This window comes from Colletotrichum fructicola (assembly GCF_000319635.2).
Source record: "Colletotrichum fructicola Nara gc5 chromosome Unknown KSG_Nara_v1_contig09, whole genome shotgun sequence".
Classification (NCBI taxonomy): Eukaryota; Fungi; Ascomycota; class Sordariomycetes; order Glomerellales; family Glomerellaceae; genus Colletotrichum; species Colletotrichum fructicola.
Genome location: NW_027094059.1, coordinates 599,005 through 620,572, shown reverse-complemented (window position 1 = coordinate 620,572; position 21,568 = coordinate 599,005). Strand labels below are relative to the sequence as shown.

The 21,568-nt window shown below is 53.5% G+C and overlaps 8 protein-coding genes across 8 annotated transcripts; 6 read left to right on the top strand and 2 right to left on the bottom strand.

Moving 5' to 3' along the window:
- Positions 1-203: 203 nt before the first annotated feature.
- Positions 204-969, bottom strand: CGGC5_v014452 (UPF0589 protein; the record flags this gene model as incomplete). Its single annotated transcript, XM_032029276.1, has 4 exons — positions 204-324; positions 381-442; positions 530-802; positions 859-969. 4 exons carry the CDS (start codon positions 967-969, stop codon positions 204-206), a joined length of 567 nt encoding a protein of 188 aa, XP_031890833.1.
- Positions 970-1,646: 677 nt separating this feature from the next.
- ASL2 (Argininosuccinate lyase) lies at positions 1,647-2,133 on the top strand (the record flags this gene model as incomplete). The annotated part of the gene is made up of 3 exons (XM_032029275.1): positions 1,647-1,683; positions 1,840-2,001; positions 2,057-2,133. 3 exons carry the CDS (start codon positions 1,647-1,649, stop codon positions 2,131-2,133), a joined length of 276 nt encoding a protein of 91 aa, XP_031890834.1.
- Positions 2,134-2,160: 27 nt separating this feature from the next.
- ASL (Argininosuccinate lyase) lies at positions 2,161-2,693 on the top strand (the record flags this gene model as incomplete). The annotated part of the gene is made up of 2 exons (XM_032029274.1): positions 2,161-2,331; positions 2,388-2,693. 2 exons carry the CDS (start codon positions 2,161-2,163, stop codon positions 2,691-2,693), a joined length of 477 nt encoding a protein of 158 aa, XP_031890835.1.
- Positions 2,694-3,222: 529 nt separating this feature from the next.
- RTT106 (Histone chaperone RTT106) lies at positions 3,223-4,692 on the top strand (the record flags this gene model as incomplete). Its single annotated transcript, XM_032029272.1, has 3 exons — positions 3,223-3,304; positions 3,376-3,720; positions 3,782-4,692. 3 exons carry the CDS (start codon positions 3,223-3,225, stop codon positions 4,690-4,692), a joined length of 1,338 nt encoding a protein of 445 aa, XP_031890933.1.
- Positions 4,693-6,594: 1,902 nt separating this feature from the next.
- On the top strand, positions 6,595-7,788 carry ustQ-6 (Tyrosinase ustQ; the record flags this gene model as incomplete). The annotated part of the gene is made up of 4 exons (XM_032029271.1): positions 6,595-6,686; positions 6,744-6,906; positions 6,951-7,470; positions 7,529-7,788. 4 exons carry the CDS (start codon positions 6,595-6,597, stop codon positions 7,786-7,788), a joined length of 1,035 nt encoding a protein of 344 aa, XP_031890932.1.
- A 3,354-nt stretch (positions 7,789-11,142) lies between these two features.
- Maoa (Amine oxidase [flavin-containing] A) lies at positions 11,143-12,528 on the top strand (the record flags this gene model as incomplete). Its single annotated transcript, XM_032029269.1, has 1 exon — positions 11,143-12,528. One exon carries the CDS (start codon positions 11,143-11,145, stop codon positions 12,526-12,528), a length of 1,386 nt encoding a protein of 461 aa, XP_031890926.1.
- Positions 12,529-12,752: 224 nt separating this feature from the next.
- CGGC5_v014446 (uncharacterized protein) lies at positions 12,753-13,742 on the bottom strand (the record flags this gene model as incomplete). Its single annotated transcript, XM_032029268.1, has 3 exons — positions 12,753-12,990; positions 13,042-13,463; positions 13,521-13,742. The coding sequence occupies 3 exons, from the start codon at positions 13,740-13,742 to the stop codon at positions 12,753-12,755; spliced, it is 882 nt and encodes a 293-aa protein (XP_031890925.1).
- A 2,157-nt stretch (positions 13,743-15,899) lies between these two features.
- Positions 15,900-21,051, top strand: CGGC5_v014445 (putative peroxisomal-coenzyme A synthetase; the record flags this gene model as incomplete). The annotated part of the gene is made up of 3 exons (XM_032029267.1): positions 15,900-16,861; positions 16,917-17,216; positions 17,268-21,051. 3 exons carry the CDS (start codon positions 15,900-15,902, stop codon positions 21,049-21,051), a joined length of 5,046 nt encoding a protein of 1,681 aa, XP_031890924.1.
- Positions 21,052-21,568: the final 517 nt, after the last annotated feature.

Sequence of the window (21,568 nt, the reverse complement as noted above, 5' to 3'; positions counted from 1 at the left end):
GGCTTGGCGCAGGTGTGGCCCAGGTATCAAGAGCATATGATGTGAGGGGGGTGGATCACAGCAGCCGTGACAACTTGCTGGGAACTGGGATGCGGCGGTTGAAGTCGATGACCAGGCAGGCTGACGTTGATTGATGTGACATCGCGAGACGCTTATGGTGGAGCGTACAAGCCGCCAGCCTTGATGTAATGTGATGGAGCCATTTAACTACCTGGGGCGCCTTTGGGGACCGAGGGAAAGAAGTTGGGCTGTTGGAGACGCTCCCGGTTCCTCTTGGCAATCTCCATCTGGCGCTTTTTTTCGAGCCTCATTCCATAGAAGTTTCTGACGGCAGATGGTTAGCGTCGCATGGGCATATGCAGGACCAAGAGATCATCTACTTGTGGAGCGCGAATACTCGAGGCTCTTCTTCCGCGGATGGAGTTTCGGTGCCGGCACCGTCCTAGACAGCTGTTAGCCGAAGCTCGGGGAAACATGTACGATGCCCCGGAGTCTAGTCCGATATCCATGGCAAGGCTGGGGCTTTTACCTTATCAGCAGCCTTGCTGTCGTCGTCCTTCTTCTCGTCGTCAGCCTTCTTTTCGTCCTTGTCTTTCTCTTTCTCCTTCTCCTTGTCTTTCTCCTTGTCCGCGTTCTTGTCCTTCTCCTTCTTCTTCTTCTGTTTCTCTTCGTATTCTTTCTTGACCCGCTCAATTTCTTCTTCCATCTCCTTCTTCTTCTTTGCTTCGACCGCCTCTTTGTCAATGATCGGGGAGCAGAAGTTCTTGTCCTTCAAATGGCTCGGGCAGACGTAGAAGAAGTCCTGAGACAGAGTCAGACGTGGTCAGCGTTGGGCATCGCAACAAGCGTATCGCCCACCTTCTTCTCGTCGGCAACAAGAACACTACTCGTAGCTCGATAGCAGACGTCGCATCCCTTGGCGGCGTTCTCAGCTACCTTTCGGTGAGTGTAGACGTTAGCGAACGACATGATGATGGCAGACAGCTTCGGGCGGGCTGGGGAATCGGTCGTGGGAGGCGTGGATGAGCGCCAAGAGATATCGAACTGTGTCCAGGCAGGTGTCTGAGTGTGGTCAATCGAAGAGTGGCTGACGCGTAGTAGTCGCGTCGAGAAGGTAGAGGTGAAGGGGGAGACGTGATGTCGGAGGTGACGATGGCAGGAGGTGAGGTTCTTGTGCCGGTGGGGGCAAGGAAGGAGCCAGCGGTGTTGGCGCTGGAAATCCAATGGAAAAGGCAACCGCGGGGTGGCTGCTGCTGTCAAATCAGCACCGGCTGGCTGTAGGGGCTTCGGCTGGCGCATCCTCCACTGTGACGTCGGGCTTTCAGGGGAAAACTGAACCCTTCGGATGGTCAAAGCTCCCCTTAGCTCGCGATAAGGTCGAAGATAAGACAAGGCTGAGCTTCCGCGTCTCTAATAATTAAGGATATGCGGGTACAAACGACTCAAGAACCTTGCAACGCTCTCCCCTCCCTCCCTGGACAATTGAAAAACTGCACTTGATCGAAAAGTCAATTGAGTCACTGGCTTTGAATTTATCTTCCTGAAGTGGCTGCCAGTTTCATATTTTCTTGACTCGAATACCAATTGGATCCCCCATGATCGAATACCCCTCCACACAACCGTCACGATGGCTTCAGGCTCAAAAAATGGCTGAGAACAAGCTGTGGGAAGGTCGTTTTACTGGTTCGTCATCGCCGTTACCCCTCCACAGGCTGCGAGCGAGGGCATTCACCCCTAATCGAATTGATAACTGCTCGATACCGACATGAAACTGGCGACACTCAGGCGGCCTCGGATCCCTCCATGGAGCAGTATAACGAAAATATTCACTTCGACAAGCACTTTCACAGCAGGGTATCTACGGCAGCATTGCCTTCGCTCGCGCAAACTTCAACAACGGCATTCTTACTCAACACAAGTTCGAGGAGATCGAGAGGGGCCTGCTGGAAGTCGGGAAGGAATGGGAGGCTGCCAATTTCAAGATCGTCCAGGGTAATGAGGGTATGCATGCTGCCGCTGCTACAAGAAAGTTAATCAAGATACTGACGCTGGAAAGACACTCACGCTGCCAACGAGCGCAGGCTTGGCGAGATCATTGGCAAGGACGTTGCCGGAAAGCTTCATACCGGCTGAAGCCTTAACGAGCAGTTCGTCTGCGACATGCACGTGTGGCTCCGCGACGAGCTTCGCAAGCTCGAGGGGCACCTCATCAGCTTCTTGGGGGTCACCGCCGACCGAGTAGAGAAGGAGATCGACTCCATCGTGCCCGGTTACACCCACCTGCAGCGCCCCGAGCCCGTCCGCTGGAGCCACTGGATGCTTTCCTACGCCGTGGCTTTTGCCGACGACCTCGAGCGCCTCCGCGTGATCATTAAGCGTGTGAACAGGAATCCATTGGTCGCTGCGCACTGGCTGGCAACCCCTTCAACATCCACCGTGAGACGGGCATCCCGATGAACGAGCTCTTCTACGAGCAGCTTAAGAGCGTCGACGCCCGTTTCGAGGAGGACATTGCAGAGACCTTCAACTACGAGAAGAGCGTCGAGATGACGGATTTCAAGGGCGGAACCAGCAGGTCCAGCGTCCTCGAGCAGGTTGCTGTCCTGCGTGCCTCTCTGCAGTGGAAAACCAGTTTGTGTTTCACCATCGAAAATGATTTAGGGCGTCCTAGATTCAATGGCAGCGAGTACTAGGTAGGTCCTGTGTTGAATGAGTGGGAATTGGCTACGACAAAAAGAAACTGGAATCAAGAACTCTGTAAACTTGGGATGAAAAGTTGGGAAAGATGTACGTGTGTCGATAGAAGAAGTTCCAAAACATTTTCACAGTGTCAATGAACAATGCCCATTGTCAATGCCCATTGTCCCATTGGATGTTTGACGTAACGATTCAGTACCAAATGAGCCAGCGGCTTGGAGAGAAAAAAAGGGGGCGCCAGGTGAGCCAAGCTGGAGAGGCACTTTAACCGAGTTAAATCCGCCACTGGCAGGCAATTCGCAGCACAGCTCAGTGTAAGGTAGTGCGCCGCCCATGCAGCAGCTCCAACACGTCACAACCCAAAAATTCAGATCGACGTCGCGTCAAAAAAGCACCATCAAATTCGCCGGGCAAAAACATCACCGATTTTCCTACTATCGTCCACGCACCCGAAATTCCGTCCAAATCGTCTGATCAATTCCCGACACGCACCTTGGACGGCAAACATCTCGAGATTTCCATAACATGTCCGGCCTTGACAGCCAACGGCTGGGAGCCGTCTTCCACTCCCGGCCAGATATTCTGAAGGGCATTGCAAAGGCAGCTGGTACGTTTGGCAGTTCCAATTGCCCGTATTCCTATTTTCGAGGCACTCAAACTGATCGTCGCTACTATCAGATACCCCCGACCGAGTAGCCCTCTTCAACAACATCGCCAGCTTCGTACACGAGCAAATTCACGGACCAGAGCCCGCCTCGAAGCGCAGGCGGGTAGACGAGGGCCCAGCAAATGGCTTCAAGTCCACAAATGCGAACGGCAAAGCTGCAGCAAGCGCGCCTAAGGCTGCATCCAGCCCAGGCAACGCCGCAGGCGAAGATGTTCTCCTCGAAATCAAGGAGATTTCCGTCTCAGTGCCCCAGCGCAAGAAATACGAGCTCTGCTTCACCGCAAACTACCTCTACGCGCGCGCTCCGGGCACCACTGCGCCCGTGGAGGGCATCGTCTACGCTTGGGAGGACATCGGTGCGTCCCTCCTCTACCCGGAGGAATAAGCACCGCAAGCCAAAGCTAATCAACTGCACAGAGTACGCCTTCTACCTCCCCGTGCCCGAAAAGACCCAGGTACAACACAACTACGTCCTCTTCCCAAGGGGAACCTGCCTGCCAACGAAAACGGCGCCCGAGAAGGAGGCCCTCGTCTTCACCGTCCCCTCGACGCCCCCGAAGCAAGGCACCATCGCAGGACCGAAATCCAACGCCGCCGCCGCCGTCTCGGACACCTACCACACCCTCTTCGACTGGGCCCTGACCACACATCTCAGCTCCGCAGGCAACAAAGCCGAGATCGTCGCCGCGGACCCGTCGAAGTTCCACAGCCTCGTCCGCCAGCCGCACCGCCCCAATGAGAAGGCCGTGCACGTCAAGGCCTTCCGCGGGTCTAAGGACGGATACCTCTTTTTCCTGCCGAACGGCATCCTGTACGGTTTCAAGAAGCCGCTGGTCTTCCTGCCCACGGACCGCATCGTGGCGGTTAGCTACACCAACGTGCTGCAGCGGACGTTCAACATGGTCGTCGAGGTGTTTGGCGAGGGCGACGCGACGGAGGAGATTGAGTTTGGGATGCTCGACCAGGAGGACTACGCGGGCATCGACGAGTCCTACGTCAAGCGCCACGGGCTGCAGGACCGCAGTATGGCGGAGCAGAGGAAAGCCAAGATGGAGCTCACGGAGAACTTGAAGGCGAAGAAGGGCGAGGAAGCAGAAGCCAATGGGGACGCTGGGACGGGCCTGTCTGAGCTGGCGAAGGCGCACCTGGAGGCGGAACAGAATCTTCAAGATGACGAGGACGAGGATGAAGAGGATTATGACCCGGGCAGCGAAGGGGAGAGCGAAGGTTCTGGGTCCGATAGTGACGACGACGACGACGACGACGACGATGATGATGAGGGCGATGACGACGATGAGGAGATGGATGATGGTGAGGGCGAGGAGTAAGGTGCTTGGTGCTTGCGATGGATTTGGTTGCGGTAGACTGCCGCGAGATTTGAGAAGTGTACGATATTACGCCGTCGAACAGTGACGGACACCGACGTCTCTGCAAACTGGCATGTAGAGAGAAAAGCGCAGTGACGTAGCCCGGGATGAATACAGAGGTTGGTCACAGAGCGACGTTACGCATTTAGGTCGCCATTCCGTTGCGGACAGTTCCTGACATGGCTGCCGCCGCCATTTGTGTAAAGGCTTCGATGCCTTGGCTACCCTCAGTCTGCTCAAGAAGACAGTGTTTTATGAGAAATCAATCGGTAAGAGCACACTCTATGATAATGTAAGCATCTATCCCAGCACGGTGAGAGATGAACGATCCGCTCTCTCTGGCTGCCCCCTTTTCCTTTTCTCGGGGAAGTGGTGGGGGTGGGGGTGGGGATGCGAAATCTCGTTACACGAGGCCATCTACAACTTTCAAGACACCGACTATGCCATCACGCAATATCCGAGGCTCGGTATCATATGCCATTACTGGCTCTTAGCACATCTTCAAGGTATTTTCGGACTTCATGAGAGGCTTGTCGGTAGAATTTTCGCTTGTCTAAAAAACATACAGCTGAAAAGGTCAAATTATGAGCTGTTAATGATGGGCCAGGTTGTTGTATGTTACACTCGGTGCATTACTTTTCGACGCCGATTTGTCATCTGAGGATAACTATCCCGAGACCAGGGTCTTTTTCAACATGTGGGAGGGGCGTTCGGTGTCCGGACGGCCGTTTATGGAGTTCCCCCATTGTCGACACAATTGGGGTCGTACAGAATCGGTCCATTTGATATGCCGTAAGAACGTTCAGATTTGCTAAAATCTCTCATCCTGGCGAGTTGAAGAGCTGTGCTGCTCCTTGTCTCTCAAAAGTCTCTGAGATTGTGATATATGAGGAAAATGCAAGCAGAAAATCTGCTGCAGCTCGGAATTCTGCTAGAAAGAATCTTGTTGTCCGCTAACAGCTTGGGATTAGAGGACCTTAGATTACTGTGCCTGCAATCAGCTGTGTGAATACGTCTAAGTTTCTCCGCAACGCAAGTAGTGTTGATAGCGGGCTGTCTTGATGAGGCTTAACCAAGAAGTCAGTTCCGGGACTAAGTGCTCAGCAACCACGACGATTTTCTCATAATATGTTGGCTTAGGCGGTCTGATTTTTCCTAACTCCTCTCCAGCGCGCTGGAGCCTCTCAAATCGATAGCCATTCCCGGAGTCTCATTGATATGTTCCAGGTGCTCGTCGTGTAACTGCTGCTCTCCGTTCCAGACAAGTGAGCACCGTCTTACTGCCCTCTCTTGAAAAACCATCGTGAGTCAGACAGCTGAAAGCCATCATCACCACATGGTAATTCGCTTACTGAAGCTAGGATCCATTGGCCCACAACACGATGGCGGCTCACCTGAGCGCCAAGTAGCTGCATATTGCAAAATTGGGGATGTTAGCCACACATCACGGCTGCTTGAGCCTTCTTTCAATGTCGTCCGCAAAGTCTAGCCCTATTTGACCCAGACGTCCGAGGATTAGACTGCATGTGACTTATCACACGCTCCGTCCACCCTGAACGTCGGGGCGACATAACGTCGGCCATCGGAGACTACACACGGCCCGGCAGAACGAGACACGCCGGTGTTTTCCCCCGTCGAGCAGAGAAGATGCCTTTGACAGTCAACAAGCGACTTAGCTGAGCTCGATGGGACAGTTCGCGGGACTCTCGGGGTCTCAAGCGCTGCCTCAGCTCAGTCTAGCTAAATTTCCCTCCTTCAGATCTTAGAATATAAGAGGCTCTGGTTTGCGCACTGCTGAATGAAAAGCTCTCAAGAGTGCAACAGGCAGCTCATCAGTTCAATCCTCAACAAACACCACACACTATGAGATTCCTGGCATGTCTTTGGCTGTACGCCCTCTTTGGTGCTTCAGTCCTATCGCTCCAATGTGCAGAACCACTCGTGCGCAAAGAATGGTATGCCGGCCAGAAGCTAAGTTTGAGTGCTCGTTTGCTGACAATCTCAACCGATAGGCGTTCGCTATCAGTCGAGGAACGTTCGAATTACATCGCAGCCGTGAAATGTTTGCAAAACAAGGAACCGACTTCTTCCAAAGACACCCTCCCGGGCGCAACCAACCGATTTGAGGACTTTGTGGGAGACCACATACTCCAAACCGTGACGCAGCACTTCACCGTAAGTACCCAAGTCATGTAATGGCGAGCGCTAACCATACTCAGGGCACATTTCTCGCTTGGCATCGACTCTTTCTTTCTGACTACGAACAAGCAATTCGAGAATGTGGCTTCGAAGGCGCCCAGCCATACTGGGACTGGTCTCTCGACGCAGAAGATCTTGGGGCCTCGGAAGTATTCGATCCAGAGACCGGTTTTGGAGGAAATGGCGACTGGGTTCCAGGTACTTTGGAAGAACCTCAAGAAGGAGTTCCTGTCACTGCAGAAGGTGTGCCTGTTTCGTTTGATGGCCGAACAGGCGGTGGCTGCATCCCAAGCGGACCTTTCGCGAACATGACGATTCACATGGGGCCGGGAGCCAGCACAACGTACTACGAGTGGTGTGTCAGACGGGACTTCATGCCGCAATTCTTCAATGAATCGGCGCATTCCACCGTGATTGCTGGGCTGATGCTCTTGCCTGATTTTGGGCAGCTGACCCGTCAAGCCGAGATCAGCGTCCATGGCGCCGGACATCCGGGCGTCGGTGGTTTATATGGAACATTGACTGACACCTACTCCAGTCGTAAGTCCCATATCTTGTTGCTGATCAATCTGCGAAGTGCTGCTGACAATCAATCAAGCCGGAGATCCTCTATTCTATCTTCACCATACCAACCTGGACCGACTTTGGTGGTCATGGCAGTCAAGGGATCTGACCACACGACTGAGCGACATCTCTGGTCCTGTTGTCGCTAATGACTGGACAAACGAGGTGGACCGCAATGTCACGTTGGACGATACGGTCTATGTCGGCACTTCCAACATAACCACACGCACAATCAAACAACTCATGGACGTTCGCGAGGAGTTGTTGTGTTATACTTATGAAAATTTGTACTAAACACGAGACTCTGACTCAAAAACGTATCATCTTGGAGATTCTGCCAACGGGCTCTGAATCACCTCCAGTTCCATAGCATCAGCCATCAATCACCAAAGTTTAGCCAAAATCATCATTTGGTTTCGTATCTAGTTGAAGATCATGTGAAATACAGCAGCTCGGTATCAAATTGATGCAAGGTAGGGATTTCATTTTGCTGACGGCTGCCATCCTAAGCAAAGTACCTAAACTTCCATCAAGCCTATGATTCATGAAGAAGAGTTTATTTACCAACAATATTTTTTGTGGACGCTGAATCTGCAGTGGCAAGTATAATCGTAAGACTCAAAGCCATTAAAGTGCAGTCCTGACCGATGAGAACTATCAGGTCTCGGAGTCTTTCTTGAAAGGACTATACGATGGTATCAGACACCCATGACTTCAGTATCGTCAGACAACGATACCACCAGGAAGACTCAGATGGCTATTTACCGATGCTCGTCTGGCAAATACTTGACCATCAAATAGTAGGAGATCGAGTCCATATACCTAGCACTCAGATGATTGATGAATTCGACATATATAACTTTGCCAGAAAGAAGAGGGTGGTAAGAGTACATGTACATCAATTCCAATCATAATCACTTTGATTGAGTTTGCAGAAGCTTTGACGTTGTTTGTCCCGTGAAACAGTCAACACTAGATAGATCTCCGCAAACAGCCGGATACATGGCACACCATGGTACCTGGTCTAGCGTTATCAATTCTCGGATCATTATCTAGTCAGATATAGCTCAAGAAGCCTACATACGCAATGCTATCAATGAAATGCTTCCACAATTCCAGGTGAGAACTCGTCATGAATCATCAGTTTGCTTTGAACAAGCATTCAATTCTAGTTTGGAGTCTCTCGTCTGGAATCTTGCATAGTAACCTCGAAGACTCCCAAGTTGATGTGCTTGTGTGCCGCATTCCAGGTTGATTCCACAGACGAAGAAATAAGAAAAACTGGAAGGACGGTTGTTTGTAGGATCAAGCTTCTGAGGCCCACTCAACACGTCTTGCCGTCTTTAAAGTTTGATTTGCAAAAGTCGCTGCAGCTTTGATTGTCTTCAACTTGCGAGAAGCCGAGGCACGATGATCCTTGAAATGTGCAAGTGCACCTCTGTAACAAGGTTTCGTTAGAAAAGCGTCGTAGAAAAGAAAGGATTAAGAGGGAACGCCGATTCTCTCCTGTCATGTTTCTTGACTGAACGACAGCAAACCGCAAAAAAAGCGTGACGAAACGAGCAAATTTTGAAGTGGGTTGACTCGACTTACGTGTAGCGCAAAAGCATTTCCAAAAAATACAGAAAAGGATACGGCAATGATAGAGAGCCTCATTGTGCTGATGGTACGAAGATAACGAGACTTGGGATATTTTAACTTGTCAGAGTCCGAAGATGCGCCAGTGGAGGAAAAGTGATTGCTTCGAGTTGGATTTGGGCCGCCTTTTATGTGTTGTGGAAAAACAGGATTGACATGAGACTTCGCAATGATTATTCCGCAATGTGCCATCCCTCTATAGCCAGACCCATTTGCCGAACTCTTCTCGCAAAAGTCACCGGACCGGCGATATTAACAAGTGCATTAAGTTGACAGGTTCTGCCTGCGGTCTCGCAGGCAGTTCACAGCTCTATTTCGGCTGCAAAGTCAACTCTCCAGGCTTCTACGAAACCTGGCCTGGTCTAGACGAGACGCAAAGGAGGTCAGCGAAAAAGGCCTTGAATCATAGACGCAGAGAAAGCTGACTCAGATCATTCTTCTGATCCGTGACCAGGGTGGTAGTGATATCTTCGATCTTGGGGAAAACAACGCTCTTGGGAATTTCACGCAGCTCTGCTAGCAGATTTGCAACCACATGGGGATATTTTACATGGGCCTCGCCTGAATCACACAAAACTTCTCAAAACTGCCAAGCCAGCTTCACCCTGACTTGCTCATTTCGGTGCGCTCATGTCACGGCTGTTAAATACGAGTTCGGTTCATAGAATGGGAGACATGTTGCGCGTCGCTATGGGGTGATGACAAGGATTAGGGGATTTCGGAGTCAACAAGCTCCCCGTTCTCGGAAAAAGATTGCCCAAAGGGAAGCAAACATCGCCGAGCCAGAAACCGAAGTCACTGCCATTCTGACTCGGAAGTATTTTTTGTGTTCTGCTTGATTCCTTATAAAGCCTCAATACTTTCTCAAATGTAATCAAGTCTGGAGTTGTGCCGAGTCAATTCCCATCTACTTTAGCATGGAACGATGCAAGCCGAGAGGCTTCGTTCGTGACTGAGCTCGGCTCGTCGAGAAAGGGCTCAGAGGCTTTTGCATCATCTAAGCAAAACCTTCTTGATGAAAGTGGCCAGTAGCAACGTGTCTCCGCGGATTCTGCACAGTTTCATTGGGTAAGGAAGAGCAGATTGTCCGATGGAACATTTCGCCAACATTTCTGAACCCGCTCACAGAGAGTATCCGGTGCCGACATGGCAAATGCAGGGGGATTTCGCTCGCCAAAGACTGAATCTTTGCATACGGTCTGGGGTGGCACGAACGGTGAGCACGAACGTTACAGTTCCCGGGCCGGTCACTAAGCCTTCTTTCGAAGATGAAGCCGACATGCGGAGACCCACCTTCGGCCGCAGATGCAGCCGATCTTGGGCCTGGAGTGGAGCCTGTGGACGGACAGAGCTCCGGTCCGCCGCAGCTACGTTGAACCTGGCGGCGACAGCTGTATGGATAATGCACGGCTCCCATAAGATTTGTGTCGTTTGAGTCAATCTCTTGAGACAGTAGATCGTACAGGCAGTAAGTCATGTTGTGTGCAAACGTCCCTCAACCCAACAGATCATATGAACGTTAGGACATTTCCTCCCACGTATTCGAAGGATAACTCCAATCTACCAAGAAGCTATCGTAGGATTCGTTCTATTTTCTCGATCGCGCTGAAGATTAGAAAGAGCGCAATGACATCCAACACCCACTTGACGCACATAGCCAGACGATTATTTCTCATCGCACCTTGGCGTCTCGCAGTCACTGAGACCACGGACCGCCCAAGCCGACAGCAACACGCTAGTCTCAACGCGAGCCAGACACTGTCGCTTTGGCCCATCTAAGATTGCGAGGCGTTGGTGATTGGCCCCGACCGAGACGTGGCTCACTTCCCTCCAAATTTCCCGTCAGCACTAGACTCGTTCCCGTTGACAGGTCCAAGCGAAAGGGCATCCCGCGAACTCCTTTTATTCAAGACGGGAACGCCCGACCTGAACTCTATCAGACGTTTCCCGTCGTCTGCACTCCGCCCTACTCTCTTACAAGACCAGACATAAGACCGCGACCTCAACATCATGGACGGCCCATCGACGGACGGTGCCACGACGTATGACTGCATCGTCATTGGTGCGGGATACTCTGGCCTCGCAGCCGCACGGCTCCTGAAAGACTCGGGGAAGAAGGTCCTTGTCCTCGAAGCGCGCGACCGCGTCGGCGGACGCGCAAAGACGGTGCACCTCGAGAATGGCGACTACTGGGACGTCGGGGCGACGTTTCTCGGGCACAAGCAGGACTTGATGTACGACCTTGCCAAGGAATTCGACGTGTCCGTTTTCAAACACCCGACCGAGGGCAAGATCGTGCTGGCGTACCGGGGGAAGGCACGCAGCTACAGCGGCTTGATTCCTCCCATGCGGCCGTGGGAGGTCCTCGATGTTGGAATGTTTGTCCGGAAATTTGAAAAGCTCTGCGACACCGTCAACATGGAGGAGCCGTGGAAGACGCCGAATGCGGAGGCTCTGGACCGGATAACTGTGCATGAGTGGATGAAGAAGAAGGCCTGGACGCAGGCGACAATCGACATGGGCAATATGGCGTTCGAATCAACCATTGCGGCAAACACATCCTGCATCTCCATGCTTCATGCCATGTTCTTCTTCAAGGGGCTTGTAAACTTTACCTCGGCGTGTGGTGTAGAAGGGGGAGCACAGGAGCATTTCGTTAAGGGCGGTGGTCAGCTGATTGCGGAGAAGCTAAGGGGGTATCTTGGTGATGATCTGGTCCGACTGCAGGAGCCGGTTCGGTCCGTTTCTTACACGGAGAGCGGTGCGACAGTGCGGACATCGAAAGGGGAGTATCAGACCAGGAGGATCATCTCGGCGATTCCGCCCCTACACATCCTGAAGATTGACTTTGAACCGAGACTGCCGGTCGAAAAGATGACATTGCTTCAGCACACGCCAATGGGGGCCTACATGAAGGTCTTTGCGACTTACAAAACGGCCTTCTGGAGAGACAAGGGGTTGACAGGAGAGAGCACGAATCCGACAGGGTTTCTGAGTGTTACATACGATGCGACGCCGGAGTCAGGATACCCTCCCAAGCTCACCGGATTTATCGTCGGCAGCAAGGCGAGGGAGTTTATCAGCTTCAGCAAAGAGCAAAGACGACAAGTGGCCCTGGCGGGGTTTGCTTCTGCGTTTGGACAGGAGGCCTTAGATCCTGAGGATTTCTTTTTTCACACAATGATGGAGGATGAGTGGGCTACAGGATGTCCGATGGCGACTCCTGCCCCGGGAATGTGGACGTTGCTAGGCGAATGGGTTCGGAAACCTGTTGGTGCTATTCACTGGGCTGGCACGGAGACGTCGACAAAGCACTATGGCTACATGGAGGGAGCGGTTTTCGCGGGGCAGAGAGCTGCGAAGGAGGTGCTGGAAGAGTTGAAGTGGAAGATTTGAGGCTCGTAAATTGGGAGGAAGAGACACAGAAGTCATGTGTCGAACTAGTCGTACTTTCCTATATCAGCGTACATCACATTTAGATACCTTAATTATTGACCGTCGATATTCTATTTCCGGGAGTGGTATTTGCCATTCTCTGTTCTATGGGGGTCTATATCTCTCACGATCCGGCTGAAGAAAAGTCTAGGTCCTTATAAACAATGCTACAATGCGTCGTCAAATTAAGGAGAAAGAGACACGCAGCCGTCAGCGCTGTCCTCCTCGAAGATGCCTCCGAAGATGATACCCTCGTTGATGCCAGACTCGTGGAAACCAGTCTTGGTAGTGTCGCCAGTGCCGTTGATCGACTTCTTCAGGACGCCAAAGTGGAACTGTCCTTGGCCAGAAATATCGTTCTCAACCGGCTTGCCCTGAGCAACGAGGGGGGCGCTGCCCTGGGAGTAGTAGATCTGGGTCATGCTTCGAGACATTGTTAGCAGTGGCTATTAGAGTGAGATTCTCTCTGCTTACTTTTTGGTGAAGTCCAGTGTCAGCGCAAAGTTGTGGAAGACCCCGTCCGTGAACTTGGTCCTGAAGAGCTCGGGCTGGAAGGGCTTGGTGTTCGAGTTGCCGAAGAGAACCAAGACATCAGGGTCCGCAGGGTGGATGCCGATGAGGTCTCCGTACTTGAGCGCGTACTGGTTCGAGCTGAAGATGGAGCTTTCGAGGAAGACCATTTGGTACTCGTGCGTGAGGTTGAGGGGCTTCTTCGGGTCCTTCATCATGCTCCAATGAACTGTCTTGATTCCAGCAGTGGATGGGTCTGTGCCATTGTTGCTCATTGGAAGCATCTCCGCACGGCGAAAACCTGTTTGCACGTTGGTCTCGGTCGGTGCAAAGATGGAGCGGTCATCGATGTTGACTTCGAAGGGCTTGCTGAAGTTCGCATCGAACTGTACAGGGCATTAGCAACGGGGGTCGTCTATCGTCAAGCTTAAGCAGCGACCCACGAGAGAGTTGAGACCCGAAGGAATGGTCACGACATCGCTAGCCTTGAGGCCCTTGCCGAAGACAAAGCCGTTGTTGAAGGGACTGGCTGACGTATCGAAGTCGGTAGGAGTGAAGTTGGTCGGCACTCGGCCCTCGAATTGGATGGGACACTGCTTGGCAGCATTAGCGGCGCCAGCCGCAGATAGAAGGAGGGACAAGGTGGAAACGAAAGAGGGCGACATTTTGAAAATAGTCTTTCTGATATGCTACACCGAATTGAATGGGAAAAGAGCGAATAGATCGGACGATCTGAACGAATGAAGACGGAAGAGACCTGCTGGGCAATTGTTCACGAGGGACCAAGAATCATCCGAACCAACAACTTGCAGATCATTCTGGTTTTATAAAGGCATCGACGCGATATCCCATCGGCTTAGTCTAAATTGTAGATTCATCTCTCCTGGTTTCTCATTCGTTCGGACCATCTGCACCCTGCTGACAGTCGCGACGAAGCTTCCGGGATGCTGCTATCACGATTCATTCGAGATGATGGACGGTATTGGAAGGGTATCGCAGCGGCCCGTTCGGTATCGCAAACTGGCCGTTCAAATGTGTACTGTCCAATCATTTGGGGGCACAGTCCCATATTCTCTCTCTGTTCGAGTCCGCCGGTGACCGGTGGGATCGGTTTCTAATTTGTCTGAGACTGGAATAGAGTTTAGCTACAGTCCCGGAGCGAATTCCTCTGTAGGCTCGCAGCACACGATTCATGTCAGGGGCGTAGAAGGCCTGTTCATCTGTTGTTGAACAGAGCTTACAGGGGACGTCTTCAGTTACATATGACGACGCGGTAGCGCTGCCGGTGGGATACCACATTCCACATTCCCGGGACCACGTCTATGGGTATCACAGGATGAGGACGTGGTCGTAGGATGATTGTACGGAACGAACCCTGAAGATGGATTTCGGCATGCTGAACTACCCGAGAGAGCCGGACCAGTGGGAACGAGCTGGCATCTGTTTCTTATTGACAATACTCTTGCGAACCTGGATCGAAGCTTTCCTGGTTCATAAACAGCATCACGATGCTTAGTAGGCATTTATCAAAGAGAATTTTCATAGTGTGGCGTAAATCTCCACAAATCGGATGTGGCTGGGCTCAAAAGGTAGAAGAACTGGCATCTAATAGAGGTTGTTCTTGCTGCAGGTCTTATCTACAAATCCTCATGAAGTGGGCATTTTGTTAGCTAAATGCCATTCAAACGCTGAACATAGAACATCGCAATCAGACATGATCGTGAAATTAAACACCAGACGTAAGGGATCGTTGACGAATACACATGCCTTTGACACAGATCATGCGATGGTGGGCCTAAACAATTGCTTTTCTCGGGAACGGCGTTCCGCTGGCGTCGAAGGGCAAGTTGAAGTCCGAAGCATGTCGTACTCGAACGATGCATCATGACCAGAGCCTAAGAAAAAGTTGTGCGCAACTGATTGATCGGCTCTGTTGGTTTCGATATGCCATCCCTTGCCCTCATTGCATGGCACACACACACTTTCGAGAAGAAATGCCAAACCCTTGGCGTGGGGAGATAAGGGGCAGGGAGACCAGAACCACGCTACCTTGGCAACACAATTAACCATCTTGTCTCTTAGCACGTCGGATAGTACCGATCTAACGCTCTGATTCGTCTTTGCAGACGCTTTCAGCTACCAAGCCACATGGCAACCAACAGCAAGACCACTCATCTCCCGTCTGCAGCCCCATCCCTTAACACGCAAGACCTGGACGCTAGAGCCACCCGATGCAGCCAAGCTTCCTCCTGTCAACGATAGTCTATCCCAAGGGTCAGGAACGGCAGCAAACATGGCGCGGCTTTATTCACGTTAAGCTTGCTTTTCGAAGCTGCAAGCTCCGGGAGAGATTTCGCGATTAGGGAAGAAGAGACACTCGCTAGACCTTTCCTCCTTACCTCTATCGGGTTTCGATGGCTGCACTATGGGCTGTTCCAGGCTCGGCGTCTGGACGGCAGATGCATGGCGCCCATGCGGTCCTTCTTGTGTGTAAGTCCTGCAATGAGTCCGTCGGGTGTCTCGCCAGGATTGATGATTTCTGTCCTTCTTCCTCTTGCACATTCGTCTCGGGGGCTTTTCTTCAACGGTGCGCTCTTCGAGCCCATCATCACGGTCCTTACCAGGTTGTTGTGTGCGTCCACACTCGTTTCTTGCGCATCGCATTTGCTTGCGGTGAAGTGGTTCTATCGAGACCGATAGCTTTCACCAAGCCGCCTCAGATTAGGTTCTTCGAGGCTTCCACTCGTTTTTGTCGATCGCTTCTGTCAACTTTAGAGGGCTCTTTCCCAAAATAGCCGGTTACAAAGCGACGATCTTTCATGATGACACTCACGAACCACGACGAACTGAGGGGTCTAGTCGACGCTCTTTACCAGTTAACCCCCGACCTTATCAAGACCGATGAACGATTTCTTTCCTTACAATCCTCGAATTTCGACCGCGAGGAAATCCTCCGATCACTCTACGCACCCAAGGAGCCCTCGCTCATGCCCCTCTTTCTCTTGTACACCCTCTTGACCGAGATACCAGGCTCCTGGCCCCCACTGCCTCTCATCGACTGCCATACCAGACTCACCAGATGTCTTCCCGAAGTAACCAGAACAAACCCCGACGAGGACTCAAAATGGCTCATCGAAAAGACGAGGAGATTGGTGAAGGAGTCGTACCACTCCTTCGGGCAGTTCATCGGACGGGACGACAGGCCAGCGCTGCGGTCGACGAGTCCCAGCAACTACGTCACCCACCGCGGTCTCAGGAACTTTGTCGAATGTTTCCGATTGCCCCTCGAACACGGGACACGAAAGCCGATTGTCGCCATTGCGCTTCCGAACGGGCCGCTCTTGGCTGCGGCGGCCATGGCCGTTGCAACGTACTACACCGCTGCGCCCATCAACCCCGCGGTTGGCCCGGAGCAGTTCCAGGCCGATGTTCTCCAGGCCGGCGCGCGGTGCATCATCACCACGCCAGAGGACTACAAGAAGCTGGATTTGAACAGTGCTTGGGTCTCCAAGTCCGGTATCCAGGTCGTCTTCGCCGAGTGGAACCACGGCGACGACATCACTCTCCAGACAATGACGGGCTCCCCTCTGCCAATCTCAGACACCCCAAGACCCAACAAGGCCGACGAGGTCGCATTGATACTTTTCACCAGCGGGACATCGGGGACGAAGAAGGTCGTCCCTTTGACCACACACTCCATGATTGCAGGCATTTCTTTTGTAGTCGACTCGTGGGGTCTGACGTCCGCGGACATCTGTCTCAACATGATGCCGCTGTTCCACGTGTAAGTGAAACCGCAAAACAACCACAGGCTTTTGGCCCAAGCTAATGGTGTACAGCGGTGGCTTGGTGAGAAACATCTTTGCGCCCATTTTCTCCGGAGGCTCAACGATATGCTGCCCCGCCTTTGACCCAAGTCTCTTCTGGGATATGAACGAGGAGATCCAGCCGACGTGGTACTACGCATCGCCGTCCATGCACTCGGTCATTCTGGCGGGGGCAGAGTCACAACCTACGGCCTTGCTGAATAGCAAGATCCGACTTGCATGCAACGCGGCGGGTGGTTTGCTCCCATCGCTCGCCTGCCAGCTGAGGGACACGTTCAACTGCGTCGTGTTGCCGAGCTACGGAATGACTGAGTAAGTCTAGCTCGTTCTCGCGCCAAGCTATCGCAACTGACGCAACATTAGGTGCATGCCGATCTCGACGCCTCCGCTAGACTACAAGTTAGACCGCCCAGGAACATCAGGAATCAGCACGGGGCCGGACCTGACCATCCTCGACTACTCCGACGAACGTTCAGCACCCGGCGAAGTGGGAAGGATTTGCGTCCGAGGAGAGCCGGTGTTTTCGGGATACCTCAAACCGGACGGATCTTTCGACAATTCGCCCTTCAATGGAGATGGTTGGTTCGACACTGGCGACCTGGGATACATGGATGATGACGGGTATCTGTACATCACGGGCAGAAGCAAGGAGGTCATCAACCGCGGCGGGGAGCTAATCTCGCCTTTTGAGGTTGAGAATGCCATCATGGCCGCATCGATGGCTTTCGGAACGCCGATTTCAGGACGCATCTCACAGGTGCTCGCGTTTTCTGCAACTCATGATGTTCTTCAGGAGGTTGTAGGAGTCGCCATCGTCCCCGCCGTGGATAGGCCCCGAGTCGACTTGAAGACTATCCAGAACGCACTCAAGCAATCGCTGCAGCAGGCGAAGTGGCCCGTCTGCATTGTGTACATGGACGATCTCCCGAAGAAGAACAACAAGATCTTGCGAATCAAGTTGACTGAAAGGCTGGAACTGCCAGAGCTGACAGATACAACGCCTTACATCGAGAGACATTGGGAAGCCGACTGCCCTCCGCCAGATACCTCCCTCGACGTGCCGATATCCTCTCGCCTGTGCATCATAGATCCTGACGAGCTAGCCGCTTGCCTGTGCTCCATCACGCCGGCGAGCTTTGAGGGCTATCTCCGTTTCGACTCGAGACTCGGCATGGCCGAGGCCTTTCTCGCACCCAAGACTCCCGGGTTAGAGCCCCTTAGTGTTGAGTTCTTGGACCACGTCCGGCAGGAGATGGCGACTCAAGTCCACAACTACATGATTCCCAGCAAGTTCCACGCCATGAGGCTGCCGCTCCCTCAGTCTGAGAAGGGAGTCATCGACGAGACGAGACTCCAAGAAGACCTGAACCAGCTCCTCGCCGACCAGCTCCAGGGTCTATCGAGCACGACCGAGGGTAAGGTGACCAAGATCTTCGCAGAGGTGCTCTCATGCAGCCCCTCCGATATCCCAACGGACACCGACTTCTTCAGCTTGGGAGGAGACTCCCTCAGCGCCGGAAAGCTCATGTCCGCACTCCGGTCAGAGCTAAACACCAGCATTCCAATCAGTCTCATCTTCAACAACGGAACGGTCACCGAGATCTCAGCGCACATCGACAAGATCTCCGCCTCGACCTTCCACGACGAAGACGCCAAAGCAAATGACGACCATCTCATCACGACCGAACCGAAAAGCTCGACAAACCCATGGCTGATGGCCGTCCAGCTCCTTCCACTCGTCGTCTTCTACCCCATGCGCAGAGCTCTCCAGTGGACCGTCTTCCTCGTCGCCCTCGCGCAAACCCAGTTCTGGCCCACCAACGAATCCGTCCCGGGCCGCCTCTTCAACCTCACGGCCTCCATCGTCTTCGCGCAGATCATCATGAGAATCACCATGCCGTTCGCGGGCATAATCGCCAAATGGGCAATCATCGGACGCTACCGCGAAGGTGTCTATCCCATGTGGGGCCTCTACCACACCCGCTGGTGGATGGTCCAGAAGATAGTCAGCCTCTGCGGCGAGGGCGTCTTTGGCTTTTCGGACTACACGATGTGCCTGTATCTGCGCATGCTCGGAGCAAAAATTGGGAAAGACGTCAAACTTTCCGGCGTCTCGTTTGGGGAGTGGGACCTCCTGGACATCCGCGACGGCGTCGTCCTCGCCAAGTGTATCTGCCGCCCCTTCGCGGCGGAGGCCAACACTTCGATGTACCTCGGACGCATCATCATCGGTGAGAAGGCCTCCGTGGGCTTCTCATCAATTGTTGCGCCGGGGGCCGTCATCCCGCCCAACACCTGCATAGGACCCAACTCGTCCAGCTGGGAGCTGGATGATGCGGATGAATCGAACAGGGACACACTTCCGACAAAGGCCCCGAAGCCACACTGGCTGCTCACAGTTCTCGGGACCATGCCTTTGATAGCCATCGGTTGGCTCCTGTCGCTGATCCCGTGGCTCAGCGGCCTCGTCGGCATGGTCCTCAACCAGCCTCTCAGCAGTCACTCGCCGATGAGGGACATCCTCGAGTGGTTTACCCACAGCCACCGTGTGGGATACCACTACCTCGCTTTGATCCTGCGATCCATATTCACGCCCTTCTTCGTATTTGGCTTCGCCGTCCTGGTGAAAATCCTCTTGGACGCCATGTTCGGCCCGCTCAGGGGCGGCCTCAACAAAACCCGAGGCAACATCGAGACTTGGCGGATGGATCTCATCCGGAAGCTCCTCCCAGGTGCCCGTCTCCACGACGTCACCGGGCTCTTTGGCTCGCACTACGAGGCCACCTCAGTCGCCGTCCGCATGATGGGCGGGAAAATCGGCAAACGGGTGTACTGGCCCGGCACCGGCCCCGTGATCACCGACTACCACCTCCTCGACATCGGCAACGACGTCGTCTTCGGGTCGCGTTCTCACTTAATCACCTCAGACAGCATCGGCTCAGAGAAGATCATCATCCAGGACCGCGCCATGATCGCCGACCGCGTCTGTCTCCTGCCGGGGGTGGAAGTCGGCGAGCGGACCACCATGGGCTCCGGCGCGTTGACGAGACGGAACAAGCTGTACGCCAAAGGCGGCACCTTCGTCGGCTCCAAGGGCGGAGACGCCGTATGCTTGACCACCGGCCGCGAGAGCTTCAAGCAGGAGAAGCGAGCGAGCCGGTACTTCCCCAACGAGAAGGCCATGGCCGCCGACAGGTTCATCGTGCCGCGCAAACCCCTCCCAACCCCCGCGCCGAAACCAACAACACCGGCAGCCGAGCCAGACGCCAACGACGCGTCCCCGTTCGGAAGGGCCTTCTACCTCAACCAAGCATCCTACCGCGTCCTCGGGCCGTACACCATCTTCCTCTACTCCACCTTCATCACCGTCTTCACCGCCTTCTACTGGAACGTACCCACCATCTCCTCAATCCAGCTCATCAACAGCGTCTACGACATCTTCCACGCCGAGAGCAAGAACGACTGGTACGCCGTCATCCTGCTCTACGCGCTCTCCTTCGCGGGCATCTCCGTCCTCATGACCCTCCACGCCGTCGTCGCGCTCGCGCTCGTCGTCGGCGCCAAGTGGCTGCTCCTCGGCCGCCGGCAGCCGGGCAACTACGACTGGGACAAGTCGCCGTACTGCCAGCGGTGGCAACTTTTCCTTGCGATCGAGCGGCTGCGGCGGCACTGCTACCGCGGGCACGGGGTGCTGGGCATGCTGACGGGCACGCACTGGATGGTGCTGTACTTCCGCGCGTTGGGCGCCAAGATCGGCAAGGACTGCGCGCTGTTCGCCAACGGGGAGCCGAGTTTGATGTTCACCGAGCCGGATTTGATTACGCTCGGAGACCGGGTTGTGGTGGATGATGCGAGTGTTGTGGCGCATATCAACACCCGCGGCAAGTTTGACTTGAACCGCCTCGAGATTGGGGACAGGTGTGTGCTGCGGACGGGGAGCAGGTTGTTGAGCGGTGCCATGATGAAGAACGATAGCTGTCTTTTGGAGCATACTCTCATCATGGGAGGGGATGTGGTCGAGGCGAAGTGGACGATGCAGGGGTGGCCAGCTGAGAGGTTCTCTGGTTCCCGAGTCGGGGTCACGGTGAATAAGGATGACGATGAGAGTGATGTTGATAACATCATCGACTCATACAACACGTGGTAATGTGGGATTAATAGGTAATGTTTCTTGTATATATTATGCATCACAGCAACATGGCGGATTGGATCGCAGTATCGACCACCGCTTCGTCAAATACAAATACCGCTTCTCATAGAATCTCGTTTCTCAATCAATCGACGAGGATCGCCGCTCCGTGCTACCTCCGTTCCGGCGATTTGAAAGTGGAAATCGTTGCTCCAGCCGAACGGACAGCCCCGCTCTCTTAAGATCTGAAGTTTACCGGATGCTTCGGCGTCGCGTTCGTCCCATTGATGAGAACAAATCCAAGGATGCTCACATCTTGGCAAGCTTTACAGGGTCACAACAGACCACCATTCATCTCCAAGTCAGATTTAGGCTCATTGCCGGATGCAACGCCGATCTCCACCCTTCAATTGGTGGAACATGAACCAGCCATCCGGACCTCGATTGACTGCGGCCGGGGGTCATGATGCGCAGGAATCCGATGAACTCATCGCTCATACCTCATCCGACGCTTCGAATCGCGTGCTTGACGGAC